This window comes from Tachypleus tridentatus, chromosome 1 (genome assembly GCF_004210375.1).
Source record: "Tachypleus tridentatus isolate NWPU-2018 chromosome 1, ASM421037v1, whole genome shotgun sequence".
Lineage (NCBI taxonomy): Eukaryota > Metazoa > Arthropoda > Merostomata > Xiphosura > Limulidae > Tachypleus > Tachypleus tridentatus.
In genome coordinates, this window is record NC_134825.1 from 149,859,119 (window position 1) to 149,882,718 (window position 23,600).

The 23,600-nt window shown below is 34.5% G+C and overlaps 1 protein-coding gene across 15 annotated transcripts in view; it reads right to left on the reverse strand.

Moving 5' to 3' along the window:
* LOC143226800 (protein trachealess-like) overlaps nucleotides 1–23,600 on the reverse strand; it is a 310,183-nt gene that overhangs the window by 110,069 nt on the left and 176,514 nt on the right. For 2 of the 15 annotated variants that reach the window (XM_076458250.1, XM_076458230.1), the window contains exon 1: nucleotides 1,023–1,315. The exons of 9 other annotated variants lie outside the window; for them this stretch is intronic. In XM_076458250.1, the coding sequence (XP_076314365.1) occupies nucleotides 1,023–1,165 (143 nt within the window). In that variant the 5' untranslated portion in view covers nucleotides 1,166–1,315. Of the gene's footprint in view, nucleotides 1–1,022; nucleotides 1,316–23,600 lie in introns of those variants that run through there. 4 more of the 15 variants (XM_076458301.1, XM_076458292.1, XM_076458239.1 and 1 more) reach the window with 3 other exon arrangements.

A 23,600-nucleotide genomic window follows, 5' to 3' on the forward strand; every position in this document is an offset into this window, starting at 1 on the left:
CCCTTTTTCTACTTTCGCTACAACAAATTTCATAGTTCCTTTTGATATGAACGTTTCAATATGACTCTTATTGAATACTTCAATGAAATTCAACGTACCCACGACGCAGTTCAAATCGTTGTTATTTATAAATAATTTACTGTTATCTCTATTCCTTGCGATAGTTGTTCAAAAACAAATCAAAAGGTTCTTGTGGTGTTTGAAATATAAACACACATATCGTAATATAACAGCAATATGGATTTTACTATACATTTTGAATATCTTAATTGGAGTATTACAACCAATATTTCAAAGTTTACGATGTTAAAAAATACACAATGAAAAGAAGATAAAAAAACGACAAAATATTCTATCTCGGGAAAAAATGGTAACAGAGTAAAGTAACGTATAGTCAAACTTAAATTTTACAATGACTGTGTAGCCAGGCAAATTTTATCAAGTTCTAGAACACATAATAATCATTTCAAAAACTAAAAAGCGATTTTTACATAAAAAATAAAACAAAATGTTAGTTTCAACTACAAAATATTTTTTTACAATATATATATATATATATATATTTCTATTGTTAGGTGTTCTTGAAATACAAAAATAAATTTACTTCTGCAGCATATCCCTTAACATGGAGAATAAACTATTATTTCCTTTCTCGGCAAAACGTTTTAGTTTTACATTAGGTAACGTTTCTACAGAGGATAAAACGTAACACTTTTCTAACGTGGCAATATGACGGTACAAGTTGAGAAATTAGGGATTTTGTAACACCTGCCGAACTACTCAACACAAAATGGAGAATGTGTAACACCTACTAAACTATTCTGCACAAAATGGAAATTGTGTAACACATGCTGAACTACTCTATATCACTTATTAGTATAGTAGAAATATAACTCAAAGTACAAATCAGATATCAATCCCACGAAAAGATGTTCCATGAGAGATTACAATTACATCCCTTCAAACTTACACAAACTATTATTTGCTACACAGCTTGAATGAATTTTTAAAACAACACTAACCATGAATGGGAGAAAGGAGGTTGCTCCGTTAAGAAGGGGTTGTATCCCGTAGAGTCGCCAACCAGGCCGTGGCTTGAGGTCAGAGACAAACCATCACCAAACCCTGAGGTGGAAGGGTGAGGGTGGGAGCGCAGCATCAGCATCTGGACAGACAGACAGTTGGAGGCCGAGAAACGTGGATCTTACGATCACAAGGCCAGGTCAGAAGCCGCTGTCTGCGAAGGACAGAAGATTTGTGTTATATAGCCTCGCGCGGTGTCGTGCCGTATACACACTGATGATATTCTACACCACGCGCGCGTGCCGCGGCAGGCATAGTGTAAGTAGCGCAGTCTCCATCACGCGCTCTTGTGTGTCGTTAATAGCTTCTGCTGATAGGTTGGTCCCCTAAAAGATCTACTCTTCTCAAGCCCCCACCCCAGAGGAAAAATAAGGTAAGGGATAAAACATTCAGTTTTAACGTACTTTGAAACAACGATATAAAGGTTTCTATCTTATTTATGGAATAGAATGATTTCTCCTTCCCCCTTCCCCCGTTTGAGCATAATCATAAAGATGATCAAAGCTCATCAAAAATAGATTATTAATGATAATTATACAATTTTACAACTTACAAAATCTATATAACAGAACAGTATCAAATAAATTATCTTTAAGTAGGACCCAAACGCAAAATATACGTCCTTCCTTTCTTTATTGCTTTACATATTACAAAACAACCCTTCATAAAAAAACTTGCTAAATGACACCATTTAACTCAACATCGTTACAAAAACAAAACAGCAACAACAACAACAAAATACTAACGAATCCTTGTTTATATTCATAAGGCCCGTCATGGCCAGGGGTTCAGGCTTCGAACCCGTGACTCTCAAATTGCGAGACGAGTGCCTCGTAATCTGAGGGTCTCGTGTTCGAATCCTTGACACACCAAACATGCTCGCCCTTTCAGCCGTGAAGGCGTTATAATGTTACGATCAATCCCACTGTTCGTTGGTAAAAGAGTAGCCCAAGAGTTGGCAGTGTGTGGTGATGACTAGCTGCCTTTCCTCTAGCCTTACACTGTTAAATTAGGGACGGCTAGCACAGATAGCCCTCATGTAGCTTTGCGCGAAATTAAAAACACAAACAGACATATTCAAACATCTGTTTAGCGTTTAGTTGTCTCGTAATAACACTACACAGTTACAGAAAAACACGACATTATAGAGACAAAAGCCAGAGCTTTTCAATTACTAATCCAATTAATACCAGTTCCATTCAACATGCTTACTGATAATTAATTCCGTGTTAATCCAAGTGATAATGAAACTTGCTGATCTATCCCATCGTAGTCAGCCCCATAAACAAACCACACCTTCTAATATCTTTCCCAGTTGCTGGCTACTAATAAAACTGTCTATCTTTATTGTACTTAGATGTTCACCTATCTCATTGCACTTATTAGGTAGTTAAAGCTTTACAGGATTATTGGATTTACAGAGTTTGAGGATTTACAGTGTGAGAGATTGCTGCAGAAGTTGAAACTATACGAAAAATAGCATTGTTATTAAACTGTTTGGTTGTATGAAGTAAAGCACGAGGCTACACTAAGGGCTAGACATACCTGTTCTCTGCCTACAAGAATATCGAAACTCGGTTTCTAGCGTTGCAAGTCAGTAGACACACCGCTGTGCCACTGGGGTGAGAGGTAAACAGTTGAGGGTTTACTTAATGAAGTGGTTATTGCAGGAGTTGAAACTATGAAAAACAGCATTGATACAAAGCAATTGAGGACTTCCTAAGTTTGTATACTACAGTTCTTGTAGTAGTTAAAGTTTTGCTTGTTTTATTTTCATGAGAAGTGTGTTTATTTCAATAATTACTAACTCAAAACAATTGAATAAACATCACCAGTTTCTAACTTATCGATGGAAATTATATGAATTCAAGAACAACAAATACCATAAAGACTTTTGTTGTTAATAATTCACAAACACCAGACGCAATGAGTATTATCAACTGACAAACTCCAGAAACAATGTGTGTTATCAACTGGCACACGCGCGAAACAATGTGTGTTATCAAGTGACAAACACTAGAAACAATGTGTGTTATCAACTTGTAAACACTAATTAAAATAATACGCGTGTTTTTTTCAACAAATTTTATGATCAAAATAATGAATTTATTAAAGTATTTCTTTTCAGCAGAAATCTCTGAAAAACTAAATTTAGTGATGAATTTTTATTTTAATACAAAATAGCTTTGCAGAATGTAGGTAATGATTCAGTTCGTGTTAACATAAGAATTTAATTGAAAGTTACTAACTCTTTTAAAATACAAGCTGTTACTAAACACGTTATCTTAATCAGCTGTTTAATTAGAGTACAAGGTTTTATTTTTAATTGTATAGAACAAAATGTTCACTGAAAAGACGGACGATGTTAAATTTAAACGTAAACCAAACTTTATTTTTGGTTGAAAAGGACTGTGAGGTTCGGTACACATAGTCTTCCATCGATAAGCTGTGACAAATAAGAATCCCTTAATACACAAAGACCAAGTTGAAATCATAAAAAAAAAAAGTTAAACAGAGTTTGCTAGTAAATTATCACATTCACAGCAAAAATACAGCCTGCTTTTAAAATGAAACTAATTATATCAAAACTGAGCAGTACCTATTTCATCCACGCACTTGTGAGGTTACAAACTTGAACATAAGTTTGGCGAGGACAGATGGTAACATTTATGATAATTGGTTTATAGCGCAGATATTCTACTGTTTTTTGTTTTTTTTTATTTCTTCAGTGCCTTTTGTTAATACAAAAAGAGAGTTAAGAGCGTTAGTTGAAACGTAAACTTTAAAAAAAATTACTAGGTGTGTAAAGAAAAATGTCTTATTTTCTAACCATATGAATATGAACAAGCGTTCCTTCAAAAATGTACTCATTATACATATGTAGCAATGTCAGGTATATACTGGTTTACAGACATGTTCCTCCAAAGGCGAAACCATCTTTATTCTCGATTTTTTTATATGTTATTCTGACTAGTTCCACGAATATAAACTCTACAGGTGGAATAGTCGGTTGTGTATCAGGTATATTTTGTCACGATTGTATATAAAGTCGGTGTTAGTTGAAACGCTTCCCTAACGTTTCCAAACCATCTGTGCTTCTATTCGTTAATTGATAACTGGGTCTTTCCTTTGCTTGGAGTTACTTAATTACGTCCTGTGTCAGCATCATTAGTATGTAGGAAGTGACCTCATGGCACCAAACTAACCTCTCTCTTGTTTTCCTAAATTACTTTATTTTACACAAATTAAATGTGTGACGGTTTATACAGTTGCGTGCTCACTTCTCATGCATCATTTGTTTCTATAAGGCGCACTTTTTTGTATTGTGTTCTTTTGAACAAGGAAAACCAGCTTTCTATACAACTGTAAATTATTTTGGTTGAAACGAATAAAAAATGCAGTCACACGAACTAGTATGTATACATAATCTGCGTCGTAAGTTTTGAACCAACTATAAAAACAGATGTTTGTAAAAAACGGAAAAGTTTCATCAGAACATTTTGGTGCATGTTTGTAGAGTTCTATATTTTAAATGAAAGCATTTTAACAATTTTTATAGGAATATTTTCAAGAATTCAGAAAATACACCGTTTTATAACGGTATTTCTTAAAAACACTTTCTTTTAAGACACAGAATTTTGTAAAAGTTCTAAAAATGTAGTGCCGGAACTTTAATCTCTAACTATACGATTTGATTTGATTTTTACGACGTTTGTATATCCTGTATTATCAGATCAGAAATAATTTATTGCGGATACGTGTTCAGTGTTATCAGATCAGTAATAATTCATATGCATCCTGTAACAGTAGTTTTGATACCAAGCATGTACGAACATTCTGTGCCTCGTCATATCAAAATCTACGTGGTACACATATACATACATTCATTATCACGAGACCAGAAAAGATGCGATACGTAGATCAGAAACGATGCAATGCATATAAAAATTTAGTATCATCAGATCAGAGATGATGTGATACATATAAACATTCAGTACCATCAGATCAGTACATGTAAACATTCCGTATCATCAGATCAGTACATGTAAACATTCCGTATCATCAGATCAGTACAAATAAAAATCCAGTGTTATCAGATCAGAAACGATGTACTGCATCCATATATGCACGTGTATATATATATATACTTCGGTGTTATCAGATTAAAAATAATCTAGTACGCACAAGTGCTCATTGTCACATAATAATAAACAATGTGATACACATACACACTTAGTGTCGTCGTATTAGGAACAATGCAAATAAGCATACTTGTTCTCCTTTCCTTAATCATTCTTTTCTATTAGTTGACCAGCTTGTGTTAAATATATGCTAACCTAGCATCAACCACATCCTATAGTTCAATATCAACTTCAAAACAAGGCGTGATTACCGTATTTGCATTAATTACGTGTGAGTTAATAACACATAGGTCATACATCGCTTGTGATTTTACGTTGAAAGCACGTGTGGAAATTATTATTCAAATATTACATAGAGTCTTTATATACATACTATATGACTTCTTGCTGTTTACACGAAATCAACCCAGAATGACCAGGTTCAACGAGCCAGTTTGCAAACAAGTACTGGAACGATTCGGGACAAGTAGTATTATATTAAATTTATTTTTCTATTTCTTCATATTACGTTTTGTTTCTCAGAATCATTTTAACTTGACTGATCTGTTCTCTGGTCACTCAGTAATTAGCGGCCATAGATTGTGAATCCGTGTGGTTATGATAACTAAACTAAAACGTGCCACATTGCATTCTAACATAGACAGAGATATACGTTTTTCGTCATAGAAAATAAACAACAATAAAAACCTTTGTACTTTGGGGCCATGTGTGCGTTATAAAAACGACAGTCAAACCCCACTATTCGGTCTGACAAGAGTATAGCCTGAGAGTTGACGGTGAATACTGTTGACTAGCAGCTGCCTTATCTTAGTCTATTAGTCCAAAATTAAGGACGGCTATGCGAAGCTAGAACATAATATCTAAAAGCGTTCAGAGCGAATAATAATTATTTAATTGAAAAATTGCAAGAGCATAATAGCAAAATAACTAAACGTGATAAAATATCCAAAACTAGCTTCTCCTAAACATGTTTAGCAATAATTGTATTAGACTTATATGACCCATTCGGATAATAAAAAAATGATTTGTTTATTCTATCAGTGAAGCATTAACAAAAACTGTACTTAAAATTGAAAGTTTTAGCATCGTAAGAAACAATTTTAAGAACAATTGTAATTTGTTTTATTGTCAGATTTGTTTTGTTTTGAATTTCACGCAAAGCTACACGAGAGCTATCTGCGCTAGCCGTCCCTAATTTAGCAGCGTAAAATAAGAGGGAAAGCACCTTGTCGTTATCAACCACCGCCAACTCTTGGGCTACTTTTTAACCAACGAATAATGTGATTGACCGTCACGTTATAATGCCCCCACAGTTGAAAGGGCGAGAATGTTTGGTGTGGTGGGGTTTCATATTCATTTCAGAGTGAACGTGCTTCTTTTAAAGATGTACTTTTCATGTTAAATAATTTAATGATACCTCAAACTTTTATTATTAATATTATTATTATATACTTTTCACAATTAGCTGTAGAAATAATTTTCTGTACAAAGTCGTTTCTAAATTTGAACTGATATACTAGATAGAATGCAGTCTGCTAACAGCACTCGCTGTAAATATTTTGGCTACTCGAACAGTTGTATTTGACTTTCACTCTTATAGAGTACCTACTGCTCCAAAATGCAAAAGTGCGACAACGGGTTACGAACCATGAATCCTCGGATTCAGGCATGCTAATTAATCACTATGCCACGACCAGTTAGGATCTTAGTGATGAAGTAAGATATACAATATGGCTAATATAAAATAAAAAATAATTCATAGAACTCACAGAAAAATACTTGAATTTTTTAAAATTATTCAGACAAAACTGGATGTTATAAAAAACAAAAACTCGCCATTTTACATTCTAACCTAGATATACGTTTTTGTGGCAACGAATTCTGAAAAATTACAAACCGAGAATTCTAATTACTAGGCAACGCTCGGCTCAGATCTTTAGTAGTGGAATAAAATAGATAATATGCTACCAACAGGAAAGCTCAATTTGAAACTAAGAAAGGTTATCTCTATTAACAGTCTCTCGCTAGTTTGTTTGTTTGTTTTGGAATTTCGCACAAAGCTACTCGAGGGCTATCTATGCTAACCGTCCCTAATTTAGCAGTGTAAGACTAGAGGGAAGGCAGCTAGTCATCACCACCCACCGCCAACTCTTGGGCTACTCTTTTACCAACGAAAAGTGGGATTGACCGTCACATTATAACGCCCCCACGACTGGGAGGGCGAGCATGTTTGGCGCGACTCGGGCGCGAACCCGCGACCCTCAGATTACGAAGCGCACGCCTTAACGCACTAGGCCATGCCAGGCCTCCCATCGCTAGTACAACGATCAGTCTACGGATTTACAATACTAAAATCAAGGGGCTCGATTCCCCTCGGTGGGAATTTATGGCTTTGTTATTAGAAAACACCCACACACTCTACTAACAGAATTTACCATGAAAAATACATCAGAATTTTTTACGTTTATCCAAATAACGGTGAAAGCTTTAGAAAATCAAACTAATTACTAAACTTAACTTCTCTATTTTACTTTAAGGCTAATTTTCACACTGGCTATGATACGTGTTCCCTTCTACATCACTTTGTGAGCTTGAGATTTCGTAGCACCTTTAAAAAAAGGATTTCCTTCAAACTTCACTAAGTTCACCAGCTTCGGGTACAAATTAGATAATAAAATATTAAAACACTTTTCGTTCTTTTGGTTCATTGATTTATATTGTGTATCTAAACATAATGTTGATACTGGGAGAGTTGTTTATATATCAAAGCAGCAGTTAAAGAATTAATAAAATGGCATTAATTAACCGTTTTGTTTTTTTTTACTACTAAGACGTTTTCATAAAAAGGAAACTTCTGTGTAGTAGAATTTAACGGCACGTAAGCAATGATATGTATACTTATATATTGAACTTTGAAAGAGATAAAGTTAGTCACTCATCTGTAATTAGCTAGTCTTTAGGACCGCTAACATCCAACAGCGTACTGTGAAGAGTGGCTTCGCCGTCTTCCGCTTGATACACTGAACAAACACAGCTTCATCAATGAACACGGAGGCTGGGCTAAGGAAACATGCTAGTTGCCACCTCCTCTGCCAATCAAGCCAGCAGATAGCGAGAGCGAAGGGCTATGCTAACTCTATTAAGCCCGCCGCAGTCTCAAGTAACAGCGTGGCCTGCTGTGCCCCGACCATGGTTAACACTTCATCTTCCAGACCCGATTGAATTACTATGTTTCCAAACAAGCTACTAATCTATTTGAGGCTGCTCCGATAACGGGTTGATTAGATCTAGTGTAGCTGGCCTTATCTGTACTGATGAGCCAGTATACAGATATATAAATATAATTTTATACATATATACTTATTTATTTATTGCAGGAAATAGAAAGATTGAAACTACACGCACTTCTACAAGATCGTCAAAATAATTCTAGGTAAAAACAGACAAATTACGATAGGAGAGAGAAATTATCTTTATGAATATATTAAAAATAGAGTACAAGTTGCTCGTTATGGTTGGAGTTACTTGAAAAGGTACCTATTTAAAAAAGGTTCAAATAACATTTTTCTTTTTTTATTTTAAGATTTCATATTATTATTTCTTCTGCTGTTTGATCTTTCCTCTGTTTCTTAAATTTACAAGTTAGGGCCCTGAACTCTGTAAATAACTGTACAGTTTGGGACACCGGCTGAATTAAGTAGAAGGTAAAAGAAGAGAAAAAAGCTGATAATCTGAAGAACTATGAAAAGTTCTTCTAATGAAGCTCATTATCTTCTGGATAAACAAATTTTCTCGGGACAATTAGGACTAAAGGTGACCTGGGAAATCTATTATAAGAGGAAAATTACTTCATCGCGAAGCGAAAGTGGAGGATGCCTATATAAAGCTGTCTCCCACAGCATCCATGCCGGTATAGCGAGTCAGTGTCTCCATTAAGTGACCACAAACTTGTGATTGAAAGCAGAAAGGATCAATCAAGCTTGCCGTCCTCCATTATTCACACAAGCCTCTGGAGGACTCCGGCAGCTTGATTCACTTATGCTGACTAGTCTTGTCAACTCGCGCTAGTGAAAATTGGCAGACCGATGAACGCTACGTCTCGCTCTAACAATGCACCACCCAGAGCTGCCTGCACTTGAGTATCCCCTTGCTCTAGGGAGGAATTGACCTCCAATGGAGGAATAAGAGATGTCCAAATGAGGATCTGACTCAACAAACGGCAATGATTTGTTCAAAGACTTCTTTCTTTACCGCTGCAGTATATACGACGAGGGGACTACAAAGAAAACACCTGTAATTACATTAGCAACTTCATCTCAGTATCAAGGCTGATATCACGAAATAAATAACACTACAAAACCACCGAATAACTCATCTAACGGGTTCGATACTTGAAAATGACACGATAGTTTAACTACAATAGAAGTTTTCTTGAACAAGCTAGAATGAAAATTAAGAACTAAAACATGCCAAAACAAAACCACAAGTTCATCATATGACTTATCAAAAATAAATTACATATATTCAAAATTTATAAAATATTTATTAAAAATTCCAAAACAAAATAAAAAGAAAAATACCCTTCTGTTTTAATTTATACAAAAAAATTAAAACTAAAATTGTTGCTTTTAACCTTTACTTAATTGTGAACTGGGTTTATTTTGAATTTCGCACAAAGCTACATAAGGGCTAGACATCTGCGCTAGACGTCCCTAATTTAGCAGTGTAAGACCAGAGGGAAGGCAGCTAGTTATCACCACCCACCGCTAACTCTTTGGCTACGCTTTTACCCACGAATAGTGGGATTGACCGTCACTTTATAACGCCCCCACGGCTAAAGGGGCCAGCATGTTTGGTGTGACGGGGATTCGAATCCCCGAACCTCGGATTACGAGTCAAGTGCCTTAACCACCTGGCTATACCGGGCCTAACTAAAAGCTCATTCAGTAGATATTTATTGTATTGGACAAGTTTGCAATACCTTCACAACTGTGCCTCGAGGGTAAGCTGGGGGACTTAAAACACTAACACTCTGGATTCGATCATCACAACGAAAACAGCGTAGTGTGGGATTATTAAAACACAAGCTACTCCTTAAATACTAAATCTAGAATAACATACTAGAATATTCCACATGGTTAAAGTGTATGTTATTTAACAAAGATTGTTGATGAGTTATGTTTTAACATACAACTGCTTAATAATAAATAAATTTGTTCTTATGTAGTTTAATAATCTATTTTATCAAGTTTCAAGGAGATATAAATTACGTGAAATGTGTATAGAGGTCAGTACTGAGTTACAATTACGGCGGAGATCAAAGGATTTTACTATTCTGGGAGTTTTATGTCTAGAAATATGTTACTCTTAATTTTGACTATTAAATTAAGTTAGTATGTTCTACTGGTTGTTTTGAAGGAAATAAAAATCTATGTTTGGATCTTGGATTTTGGTTACAACTTGACTCTTATTAATACCCTACGCCAGTGATGGATGAAAATAGGAAGAAACGTCTGAGTTTATCATAGTATCCTAAATTTTGTCAACGCCATGTAACGTATAAGTGTAACCGATATCTGCGTTGTGGTTACACACTAAAATCTGTCAGCGTCATGTACCGTATAAGAAAGGAACATGATGTGTGGATGGCATTGACATTACAATTTATCAATACCTTGAACCGTTAGCGTATCAAGAAAGGAAATGTTTTCTTACCGAGAGACGAAATTGAAGCAACATCTGGAATATATTATGTCCCAAATTACTTGGTAATATATTAAATTACTTGGTAATATATTAAATTACTTGGTAAATATATATTTGTTAGTTTGCTCGTTATTAAGCACAAAGTTACACAAAGTGCTATCAGTGTTTTGCCCACCACGGGTATCGAAACCCGGTTTTTAACTCTATAAGTCTACAGACATACTGCTGTGCCTTTGAGGGTGGCTGTGATGTATAAGAAAGGGTTATATTTAGGTCCTAAAACTTTTCAATACCCAACACCGGGAAGGAATACGAAAGAAAAGTGATATTTGAATTATTTATTTTGTCAACGTAATAAACCAGTAACATATCAGAAAGGAAGCGACATCTAGGTCATGTTTTCATCCTAAAGGCTTTAATGTAGCAGAAGTAATTTGTGCAAGTTTATAAAACACACACACAAATAACACATCAGTAAAACTATGCACAAAATGGCATTGTGAACAAATGTACTATGTAAATATTTTATGTATTAAATGACATATTTGGTCGGACGAGGATTCGAACCCGCGACCCTCAGATAACGAGTCGAGTGCCTTAACCCCCTGGCCATGCTGGGCCTTTTGAATATGAACAACGTTATCGTAGGATTGACCGTAACATTATAACGCCCCCACGGCTAAAAGAGCGAGCATGTTTCGTGCGACGGGAATTCGAAACCGCGATCCTCAGATTATGAATCGAGGGCCTTAACCTCCTTGCCATGCCAGGTTTGCGAATTTATGAACATGGTAAGTTTTCATCATGTTTGTCTATTCTGACAAAATATATGTTTTTGTCACTCTAATATGTGAAACGTACTAAGTTCGACATGTAAAACTCAGGGAATATTTTCAAGGGACAGAACAAAACTGGTCTCAGGAAACTATGTTTATAGCCTGTGTTGAACCAAAATTCTTTCCTTAGCCTAAGCACAACAGAGTCAATCAAAATATTTATAAACTAGGAAACTATGCTCAATAATAAAATAGAACATCAACCCAAACCTATTTGTTGTTGTTGTTGTTTCGTTATTTTTCTAATAAGTACTGGGTATTAATACTTTTGGACCAGTCTAAACGTACAAGAACTGACCATAAGATAGTGACCTGAGAACCGTTTCACTCAGGTCCTTGAAGATAACCAGCTCGGACTGTCAAAACTAGTCGAGTTTTTTTACGATTTGTTAATAGTTCAATATTTCTGCATTGTCATACAGATGTGTTGTCATTCCCTGTAAACCTGAAATCTGTCAGCACCATACACCGGCAACGTAGGAAACGATTTTTCTCTGTTTTTGTTTGTTTCTTATTGTTAAATACAAAGCTACACAATGGGCTATGTGTACAATGCCCGCCACAAGTATTATTAAAATCCCATTTTTAGCGGTATGAGCCCTCAGATATTCCGCTGAGTTACTGAGAGGATATGAAAGCGATTTATGGATTATGTTTACATTCTAAAGTTTGTCAACAACATACACCAATGACATATTAGAAAAAAAGATACATCTGTATTATGGTTACATCTTAAAATTCCACAATGCCATGCAAGGATAAAGTGTAAAAAAATGGAAGCAACATCTTGATTATGTTCATACCTTTAAATTTAATAACGTTTTACAACAGTAATGTATACGAAAGAAAAATAATGTCTATACCCTGAACTCTGTCAACGTTGACATCTGTAATATATAATAAGAAATGAAACGATGTTTGTATAACGTTTACACCCTAAATTCTATTTAGATTGAATTTACGCCCTAAAGTCTGCCAAAACAACACACAGGTAACGTATGAGAAAGGAAAGCACGAATGAATAAGTTCAGTTCCTAAAGTCTGTCAACGTCATACCCCGGTAACGTATAATAAAGGGAAGCACGTCTGAATAGCTTCAGGTCCTAAAGTCTGTCAACGTCATACCCCGGTAACGTATAATAAAGGGAAGCACGTCTGAATAAGTTCAGTTCCTAAAGTCTGTCAACGTCATACCCTGGTAACGTATAATAAAGGGAAGCACGTCTGAATAGCTTCAGGTCCTAAAGTCTGTCAACGTCATACCCCGGTTATGTATAAGAAAGGAAAACACGTCTGAATAGCTTCAGGTCCTAAAGTCTGTCAACGTCATACCCCGGTAACGTATAATAAAGGGAAGCACGTCTGAATAGCTTCAGGTCCTAAAGTCTGTCAACGTCATACCCCGGTAACGTATAATAAAGGGAAGCACGTCTGAATAGCTTCAGGTCCTAAAGTCTGTCAACGTCATACCCCAGTTATGTACAAGAAAGGGAAACACGTCTGAATAAGTTCAGGTCTTAAAGTCTGTCAACGCCATGACCAAGTAACGTATAAGAAAGGGAAGCGTTGTCTGAATAAGTTCAGGCCCTAAAGTCTGTCAACGCTATAAAACAGTGTTGAACAAGAAAAGTGTGAATTATGTTTAACAACCTAACTTCTATAAACACTAAACCCGGTATAATACAATGGAGTGAATCAATTTCTGGGTTGTATTATGCTTGAATGTTAGCTGATGAAATAAAATAAACAAATATCATTTAACTGAATTAATGTGTTTTTGGATTATGTGTTGTCACGTTTGTCTATCTGAACACATGGTCATGTATTGATAACAGCAGAGACATCTTAAGTTCTTATACTTACAAATAATAACTAAGTAATTAAAAATATGAGACCAAATATGAAATAAAAGCAGGAGAATTGTGCTTAATTTGCCTAAACTAAATAGCTTTCAAATATTACTGAAACATGTGTGTCTGAAAAATACAAAACATTGTATTGAATGTTAAGTGTTGTACAAATCTTAAAAAATATAAAACTAGCCTACTTTAATTCTCACCAAATATGATTTACAAAAGCTAAGACTAATCTTAAATTTTACGAAATTCGAGCAAATAACTGTCTTTGAATTTACAAAAGTGTCCTTCTTGCAAAATATAAAATTATTGTAAACTTTAAAGATCTCTTGTTTAGTCTTCTAGAATCTTCTTAGAAACGTCGAGCAACATATAACATTACATAGTGTTAAAAATGGGTGGTAGTAGCGATATTACAACACTCATATCACCTTTCTATTAATAACTTAGTCAACAAACGCTCCAGAAAATTAAGCTTTGAGTTGTGCCTAACACATCACGACTAATTATGTTTAACATCCTCATTCTAACACTTTTTACAACCACAAACTGATGGAAGCTCACGGACAAATCGTAGCCGCACGATGTACGCAGACAGAGTTGTGATGAGTACTGACATGTGAATGGGCTAGCAAAAGTCACGGGGGATTCCCCCACACAACCGGCTCAGCTGTTCGACTCCAGATCTTGATGGTCACCGACAGCCTCTGCCACATTTCCATATTGAGTACTTCACACATACAAAGCTATTGGAAAGACGTGAGACTGTCAAAGCTCAACAGTCTGTTTCGAAGAAGTTTAGCCTTCTGATCAGTAGAAAACATACACATCATCATAAACTACACGAATCGTGGCATGATTCAATAAAACCTCAATCAGGCTTATTATAGGGTGAAAACAATGTAAATATAATTACAGTATAACCTTTATATAGCTAATTTCTTCTGTAGTATAACCCAAAGATTTTAACTTCATTCACACACAGATTTAAGAAAAGCTTGCTTTCCAAACTAAGTCATGTTTGCTACACACGTGTATTTACGAAGTGTCAGAGTTCCACGCAGAAATACAATAAAAGCTAACATGTTATCCTTATTACGAATCAATTTAAAATTAAAACACCATATAATTTCGCCAGTCCACAAAGATAGGCTTAGTACCCACTGAACGACTGAATCTGGCGACTGGTAAGAATTGACAATATGTATTTAATGTTAAGTGCAGTATATCTCAGTAAATGAAACTGTAATTTGTTAAAATCCAACACAGTATTTAACCTTACGTATAGTAACAGTAAATGGCTTAAATTTGTTAAAATCTAACATTATATATACAAATATATATATATACATACGCAAACCTAAATAATATTACACAGACTAATAATTTATTACAACCAAATTCTGATTAAAGTTTACGGACACATAGTCATCGTGCATAAATAACCATACGACGTAGGGAGACAGGTCTAAACCTTTAGGTGTTTTTTCTTCATTGTTAGGTTTAGTTAATCGCCTGGAATGTTCGTTTATTGGTTTAGTTTCCAAAAACTCTGAAGATTTCAGTTGTGTTAGCTATATTTCAAGAGTCAAGTGTCTACTCAAGTTGCTGTATGTTGATTTCAGTGGTCAAGCTGTTGACAAAAATAGTTGTGTTAACTTCAAAAATAACTTCAACGTATCAGTTAAAGGCGCTATAAGCTAATATAATTTTAAATTTTCATTTGGAATAACTATGCATTGTCTTCTGTTACAAGTAAGCGCAGCTACGATTTGATTTCTTCAGTTAACTTACTCGCTGTAATAATAATATCCTGAATCAGACTTAGTTGTTTAATTACGATTGGAGTAATATTATATTGAATCAGTTTTAATTGCTAAGTGTCACAGGTTAAATTAAGCTATAAACTAAATATTTCTATAGATCGATGACTGTTTTCAGTGACCTTTAATAAGGTATATTAGAAGATTGGAAACAGCATTTTTGATGAGGAACATATAGAAAACAGGGCATACATTCTACATGTGATGGGTTTGATATTGTATATCACAGTACAAATTGCTATGAAATAACGAAGTAATTTTGTAGCATTTTAAGATAATATTTCTCTTATTTCTATCTGTGTATCTATTCAGTCTAAATGTCAGTACTGTGGTATACAACTACAAGTTAACGCTGTCTTAATCAGGTAACGAAGATACAGTAATATATTTGAACTATCACAATAGGAATAGTGTGTTCACTGGGTAACGAAGTTATAGTTATATGTTTGAATCGTAATAGGTAGCTGTAAAGTTATTACCGAAGCAATGCAACTTACTTGACTAATTATCGGGATAATTGTGGGTCTCGTTATTTCAATCTGATATTATGTAAGTTTTCTTAACAGAATTACGGTGATAAAAGGATGCATAATGAGTTAGAATGAGAGCAGAATGAATTATATATTCTTCATAAAGCAAGACAATTGTGATAGCAAAAATATGCAGTAAAATAATAGTTAAACTACGTCGAGACATATGTTCTATATTCAGTAACTGGAATATGAAAAATTACTAAATACACAAAAAAAATATATTGAATACCACTTTATGTGAAAGAGACTATAGTTTCAACTGCGCTCCCAGTTGTCCAATTTCCCAACTACCATCTCCTCTGCCGAACAGATGAGTAAACAAATAGTCAACACTGCATTACAATAAACTATTATTGTTATATCGTATTTGTTCCGTTTTACGTTATATTGTTATTCAAACCGACAAACTTAAAAGAAAAGACAGAAACATATCACGCTATTCTTTAAAAATATTTTTGAAATCATTTGACCCCCTGAAACTATAATTTCGTTCTTTTGGATATTCTTTTGATTATTATTGTAAAATAAAAATCATTTGTAGAAATCCAAACAAAAAACTGTTTAAGGGATTTTGTTTAATATCTACAGTTCATTACAACGCACGTTGATCAACTTTTAAGAAACGGACTTTAATCTCTAATAACACACAAACAAGTGAAGAGATTCAACGTATTCTGATGATCTGTTTGGCTTCGGCGAGTTTACAGTTAGACAAACATTACATCTCCTATTGTTATATCTTGATGTATATTTCAATTACGTATTTTTTATTTATTCCTCTCAAAACAATCAACAATCAAGAATTCGTAAAAGTTAACATAAAACCAACTATTACACAACTTTATCTACCGGTGTGGAATCATTAAGCCTAAATTAAACAGACTGATTTTGATTATTACAGACAGTTGGGTTAACTGTATTACGAATGATCTGCATATTTTTTATATAGTGGCGTGTCATCGCAGATACGAGTCATGTCGTATTTTAGCACCATATGTAGTTCAAACCATTTACCGCCTATTATACAGTGCAATGCCACATTCATGTCTTTTGATCACAACTGTATGTCACTGCTTCTCTCTGAGCAAATATATTTACATGGCGCGAGACTGTTAAAGAAACAGAGCTACAGATACGATATTTTGAGGGAGAAAGTCTTCATTTTTCTCTAGAGAAACTATAAAACTCACACAGAAAAGCATTTAAGTCAAAGTGAAGACTATGGTTACGAAAGAAAGTCTTCCGACCCAAAAAGATGCAGTGATAAGGCTGTTATTTTAAACCGGAATCACAGCAAACTCGAGTCTGTCAAGCACCACAATACAGCTTCAGTGGAAGGTTGCGCTTTTGTTTCCTTTAAACTGTCTTCAAGGCCGATGTTCACGTACTTACTGTACGGGGTTTGTGAAAAGTCTTGACCTTGGCGTCCTTCGCAGAAGTTTGTTACAGTGAAAACTGCTGTTTTGGGCAGTAGTGCGTAATCAAGAGCGTCCGAATGGTGCGTGATCTATGATGAAGGAAGTGGTTCCAGGGACAGCATGGGACCTGGAACACCGTTGTTATAAAGTACGATTTACCCTTAGAACTTGCTTTTCTTTACTGGAAGTAGACTATCTAATTCCCATTAGGAAGGCTTATCTCTAAATTGAAACATGAACATCTTCATGAAATAGGATGCACGCGACCTGTTTGTAGTAAACCACATGCTCTGCTCAGCTATTTATGTTTTTTATCTGCTCGGTATCGTTTGCGCACATGTTATTTTCAAATGTTTATTTTATATTTTCGGACAATTCACAATGTAGCTACGGGGAAAAAGTCTAAGTAATGCATCGATCACGTTTGTTTTTTTTTCACACACAAAACTGTTGGGTGACTAAATACCTTACAAAGTCCAACTGTTTCAATTTTACTAAAACAAATTTCCAGCCTAACAAAGTACTAAATATCATTGTAGATTTGGAGCTTGTAAATATGTCAAGCACGAGGGAAAGGGGTGGATTAAGCGAAAAAATATAAAACAAACAGTACGATATCATAATACCTTATGGGATGGTCAAGCACATTTAAACTGTCAGGAATAGGAGGAAGAGGGCAACATAAAGCAAACAGCATGTCATACCTTAGCTACGAGAAAATAACATGCATTAATAAAAAAGTATGAAAGGGCGGGGAGACGTCTCAAGGAAGTTGGAACCGCTGAGATTTTGTGCAAATAACTTATGTTCTTCCCGTGGGTAAAAACTGCTTGTATTATCTTATAAAAGTTTAAAACGTCCAAAGTAATTTTTGAGATTTTAAAGCGGAGTAAAACCTTTTTTTGTGTACAGCTAGAAAACACATAAATTGTCTGAAGAGTATATTCACTGCACTCCAATGAAAAGAGTAAAGTCGTAAAAACTGCCATAAAACGAACAAAGCCACTGGTCCGTGAAGTGACCTTATGATTAAATTAACACAAGAGGCTGATTACAGAATGAATGACGTAATTTTGGTCAATTTTTTCTAAAGCTTTTGTGTATAAAATGAAAAAAAAAAATAGTTATAAAACTGAACAAGACAATCTTTATTAAGGTAACAGACGCCAAAATTATTATCTTTTGTTTATCCATTAAATTTCTGGAAATAAAAAAGCAAAGAGTGATCCAATCTCATATATGAAAAAATGAGTTTCATATTTTAAAACTATAAACCAGAATGACTAATGAGCTCAACAAAACAATGACAAGGAAAATAAAGTGCTCCAACTAAAACCGTATAAGTGTTGATAAAAAGTCGAGAAGTTTTGCAAATTTGATGAAACCATTTCAGAGATTCAGTTAAATATTATGGTAATAAATGTATTACATTAATCGCAATGAATTTGTTAACATTATTTATAGTATACTAGTGAGAAAAGGAAACTAATGTTATTTATGTGTTATGTAAGTTACATTTTTAATTTATGTTACTTTGGTTAGTGGTATTAGTTAATTACAAGCATGTATATATTTTTTATTAATTTTACGTTTTGGTTATTATATATTTTATTCTAAGGAAAAATTTTCGTTGTTTATACATTACATGAATTTAGGACTAAACTATATATCCTGAGCTGTCCTAACCCTGAGATATATTATTGGATTATGGCCAACAATATCGCCAACTGGTGAAAAAAAAAAACATTTTAATCATCACAAGTACGAACAGTACGTCAAGTTAGTTGTGTTTACTATTGGGTTTATATTTAGTTGTGATCTACGTAAATAACTTGCTTTGATCAGAAATGATTATCAGTAATGCTGAATTGTATTGTGAGAGAAACTATACTGTATTTGAAGAATCTCAGCAATCCTTTCTCAAATACAGAATGGTTTCTTTCACAATACACTACCCTGCAGCCACAAATAAACTGTATTTTCTCTAACACACTGAAGCGGTAAGTCTACGGATTTACAACGCTAAAATTAGGGGTTCAATTCCCCTTGGTGGACTCAGCAGATAGCTCGATTCGGCTTTGCTATAAGAAAATACACACACAAACACACAAAATCTCACTAATACTTTATCAAATATCAAGTATTCTTTTGTCACCTTCCCCAACAAATTGCGTACGCAATATATAAATAACTTCTATATTTACTAATACATTATACTATATTTATTTTAGGTTTCACAAAAAGACTAATTGCTAAAAACTTAACAAATACTATCTAATCCAACGTTACACCCCAACCGGTTTAAACAATTAAGTAATCCAACTTCACACCATAACCGGTGTCTAAGTAACAGTTGTCGACACCTGACGCTAGAGTTGAATACAAACAAAGAAAACTACTTTCTATCTACTTCTGTTATTTGCAAATTTTATTGTTATAACTTCTAATGTCTTGCTAGTCTATGGAAAGATAAAACAATATTTATTGGTGGTGATTGAATGGTTTGATTTTTACAACAATCTTTCGGTTCAAAACTGTGAAACTAAAAACAAAATCTATAGATATATACTCATTTGATAAAGATAATGTTATAGTATATACATCAGTGAATAGTGATGTTGCTTTTATCAGTTGTTCTTCCCTCCCCCTTTCCCTGTTCTGAAGCAGACGTATCGAATCGAGATGCACAACCTTCTACGAACTTTTATCTTCTAATTAGGCACCCAACCCTGTGAGTCGTTTTATTCAAGGACACAGAGTCCGCTTGGACAAACCAGAACCTTGTGTAACTGAGACAGCCTTTATCTAATTGGTTGAAATAAAAAACTCGGAACGAGCTCTTATCTCTTACACCAGGTGTCCCAGACGGCCCACGCCGCATGGATATGTGACCTGTCACCAGCTTTCTCACTGTCACTTGAGGCCTCTCCTATCTTTCCAGCACGTAGTCAACAAGAGTTATCTTGCAAAAGGGTGAAACTTTCTGAGCACTTGGATAACCTATTCTCAGTAGACGCCAATTTTTAATTACGATTTGCTCTCGTTGTGATTCCAGAGCCAGTGTATATTTGTTGTTGCATACGTTAAGCCAATTCACTTGATAACTTGTTGTCAGACGTACATCTCATTACTTATTCCACGTTGTAGAGCTTTAAAATGTTACTCAATATGTTGTTTTGATTCAAGTGTTTTATAAAAACTGGTCGTCGGATTCTTGTGAAACAGTTACACTGAACGTCCTTCTCGGTACTTCGGCTAACTAGTCTGGATATCGCCACCTATACGTCACTGTAGGAACTACGTTAAATATTTATTATTTTTCACACCATTTAACTACAATCATTATTAAATATATGGACATGTCACAATGTTTTCAAATGTTGCAAAATAAGACTTTTAAAATGGTTGTCTCTTTAAAAGAGTGACATGCATGTATTTTACCGCGATTTTAAGTGAACCAATGGCAAATTCTTCAAAATTCAATAAACCACTTGACAAAACTTCAGTGTTTCTAGCCCATATACGTAACTCTTTACTGAGATTGTATGAGCTCTCTGTATAAAATATCATATAATTCAAATTAATACATCATAATTGCATTTAGTGTTGTTGTTTTTTCTACTGTAAATAGAATATTTCGGATCAGGTAGTTTGATTCACTGTTTCTTACAACAAGGCCTCAAATGGTACACGGTATGTGACGGATTTCCACACAACTACCACAACACAAAGAGCTCATTGATAAGTTTGGACTTAATGAAAAACAAAATAGATGTTACAGAATTATATAAATATTCAGTTCTTTAATACCTAGCATTTTGTTTTAATCTTTATTTGAGACGACTATTAACTGAGTAATAGGTGTGGTACTGCACTACAATAAAACTAGTAATATTTTTAATTACATTATTCTTTGTTTCCCTTATAGGGGTGTTTTATTGAATGATCAGTACATCTGAGTTTGGTAAGAAACTCCGTAAATATGTTTGTTTGTTTGTTTTTGAATTTCGCGCAAAACTACACGAGGGCTATTTACGCTAACCGTCCCTAATTTAGCAGTGTGAGACCAGAGGGGAAGCAACTAGTCATCACCGACCCGCCGCCAACTTTTAGACTTTTTTTTACCAACGAATAGTTGGGTTTGCCGTCACATTATAACGCCCCACGGCTGAAATAGTGAGTATCTTTGGTGTCTTAACCACCTGGCTATGACGGGTCAATCTAAAATGATGTTCTTTAATCAAAATAACGAAAATCGAGTCAAAATTTCCGTTAGACGACACTTGGATACACAGAGTACAATTTCTATATGTATGACAATGTATAAGCTTTAAAATAACTGTTTCTATATTTCAGGGCTGATGGCCCCACTCTGAAAGGAGATGACAAACTAGATTATTGAATCCTAGGATACGATTATAGTGCTGCATAATGACAAGTTTTTATTGTAACAAAGAGACTTTACTCAAGTGGGGATTGGATTGAGGAGAGTGTTATTTTTATTATGGCCTTATGACCTATTTTAATGTTGCTACTTTTTAGAATTGTTTTAACTCACTTTTGAGACTATCTTATAAGCATACATTGGCGTCCAGACATCTTTAGGGGTTTCTGTGCTGCACGAATTGTAGTTCAGATCTGTATATAACAATGGACACAAATGTTACGCAAGTTGCTATGTTATACATACGACTGTGAACCATATGGTTCTTTATTCGTGACCTTCGACTTTGGGGCTGAAGGTATGTTGTAAGAGTAATGGTCGAATCCAACTATTCGCCCAAATAAGAAAAGCCCAAAAGTTGACGAGGAGTGCTGTTGTCTAGATATCTTCCCTCTTACGTATGAGTTCAAAATTAATAATATAATGTGGCCTTGTTTAGCTTTTTACTAAAATCCTAAAATAAGAAAACATAATCATACCAACTGCATCTCTAATATTTTATGTATCGTTCATGTTTACATAAAGCATGGAAAATCGAGTAGTTTCAACAATGTTAATTATTTGTTTGTTTTGAGAGATTGTTTATTGTTTGTTTTGAATTTCACACAAAGCTAAACGAGGGCTATCTGCGCAATCCGTCCCTAATTTAGCAGGGAAAGACTAGAGGGAAGGCAGTTAGTCATCACCGCCCATCGCCAACTCTTGAGCTACTCTTTTACCAACGAATAGGAGAATTGACCGTCACATTATAACGCCTCCACGGCTGAAAGGGCGAGCATGTTTAATGTGATGAGGAATCGAGCCCGCAACCATTTTAGGTCATAAGAACTTGTTTAAAATTTACACTCTGAACAATGAATACAAAAGAACAACAACAGATTTTACTTCTCTTGGTGACGGTTTAGTTGTTGTTAAGGGCAAAGACAAAAAAAAAAGTTAACTATTCCTACTCTGCCCACCACGGTTATCAAAACCCGATTTTAAGCGCACTAGATGTCGTTTAAAGATAAAATTTACACAAATATAGACTTTAGTGTTTTTAAAACAATGATATATATTAATGAACAACGCTGAATGAAGTATTATTTGGCGCTCTATATGTTACGTATAATACGGAAATCATTTATTCGCTTTATACCAATTTAACTCTCAAACTTATTTTTATTAACATAAAGTTGAATAAACAGAACTAGTCTCTGTTTATATTTACCCTTTCATAAACAGCAATGTTTGATAGCCACAGAAATCTATTGAACCTTGGTTTGTTGCTAACTTATTCATGATATCTGTAGAAACATCATTACTGATAACTTGTTCACAGTAGATATCTTATTCATGATATCTGTAGAAACATCATTACTGATAATTTGTTCACAGCAGATATCTTATTCATGATATCTGTAGAAACATCATTACTGATAATTTGTTCACAGCAGATATCTTATTCATGATATCTGTAGAAACATCATTACTGATAATTTGTTCACAGCAGATATCTTATTCATGATATCTGTAGAAACATCATTACTGATAAGTTGTTCACAGCAGATATCTTATTCATGATATCTGCAGAAACATCATGACTGATAATTTGTTCACAGCAGATATCTTATTCATGATATCTGTAGAAACATCATTACTGATAATTTGTTCACAGCAGATATCTTATTCATGATATCTGTAGAAACATCATTACTGATAATTTGTTCACAGCAGATATCTTATTCCTGGTATCTTAAAAAAAAAAAAAACATTATAA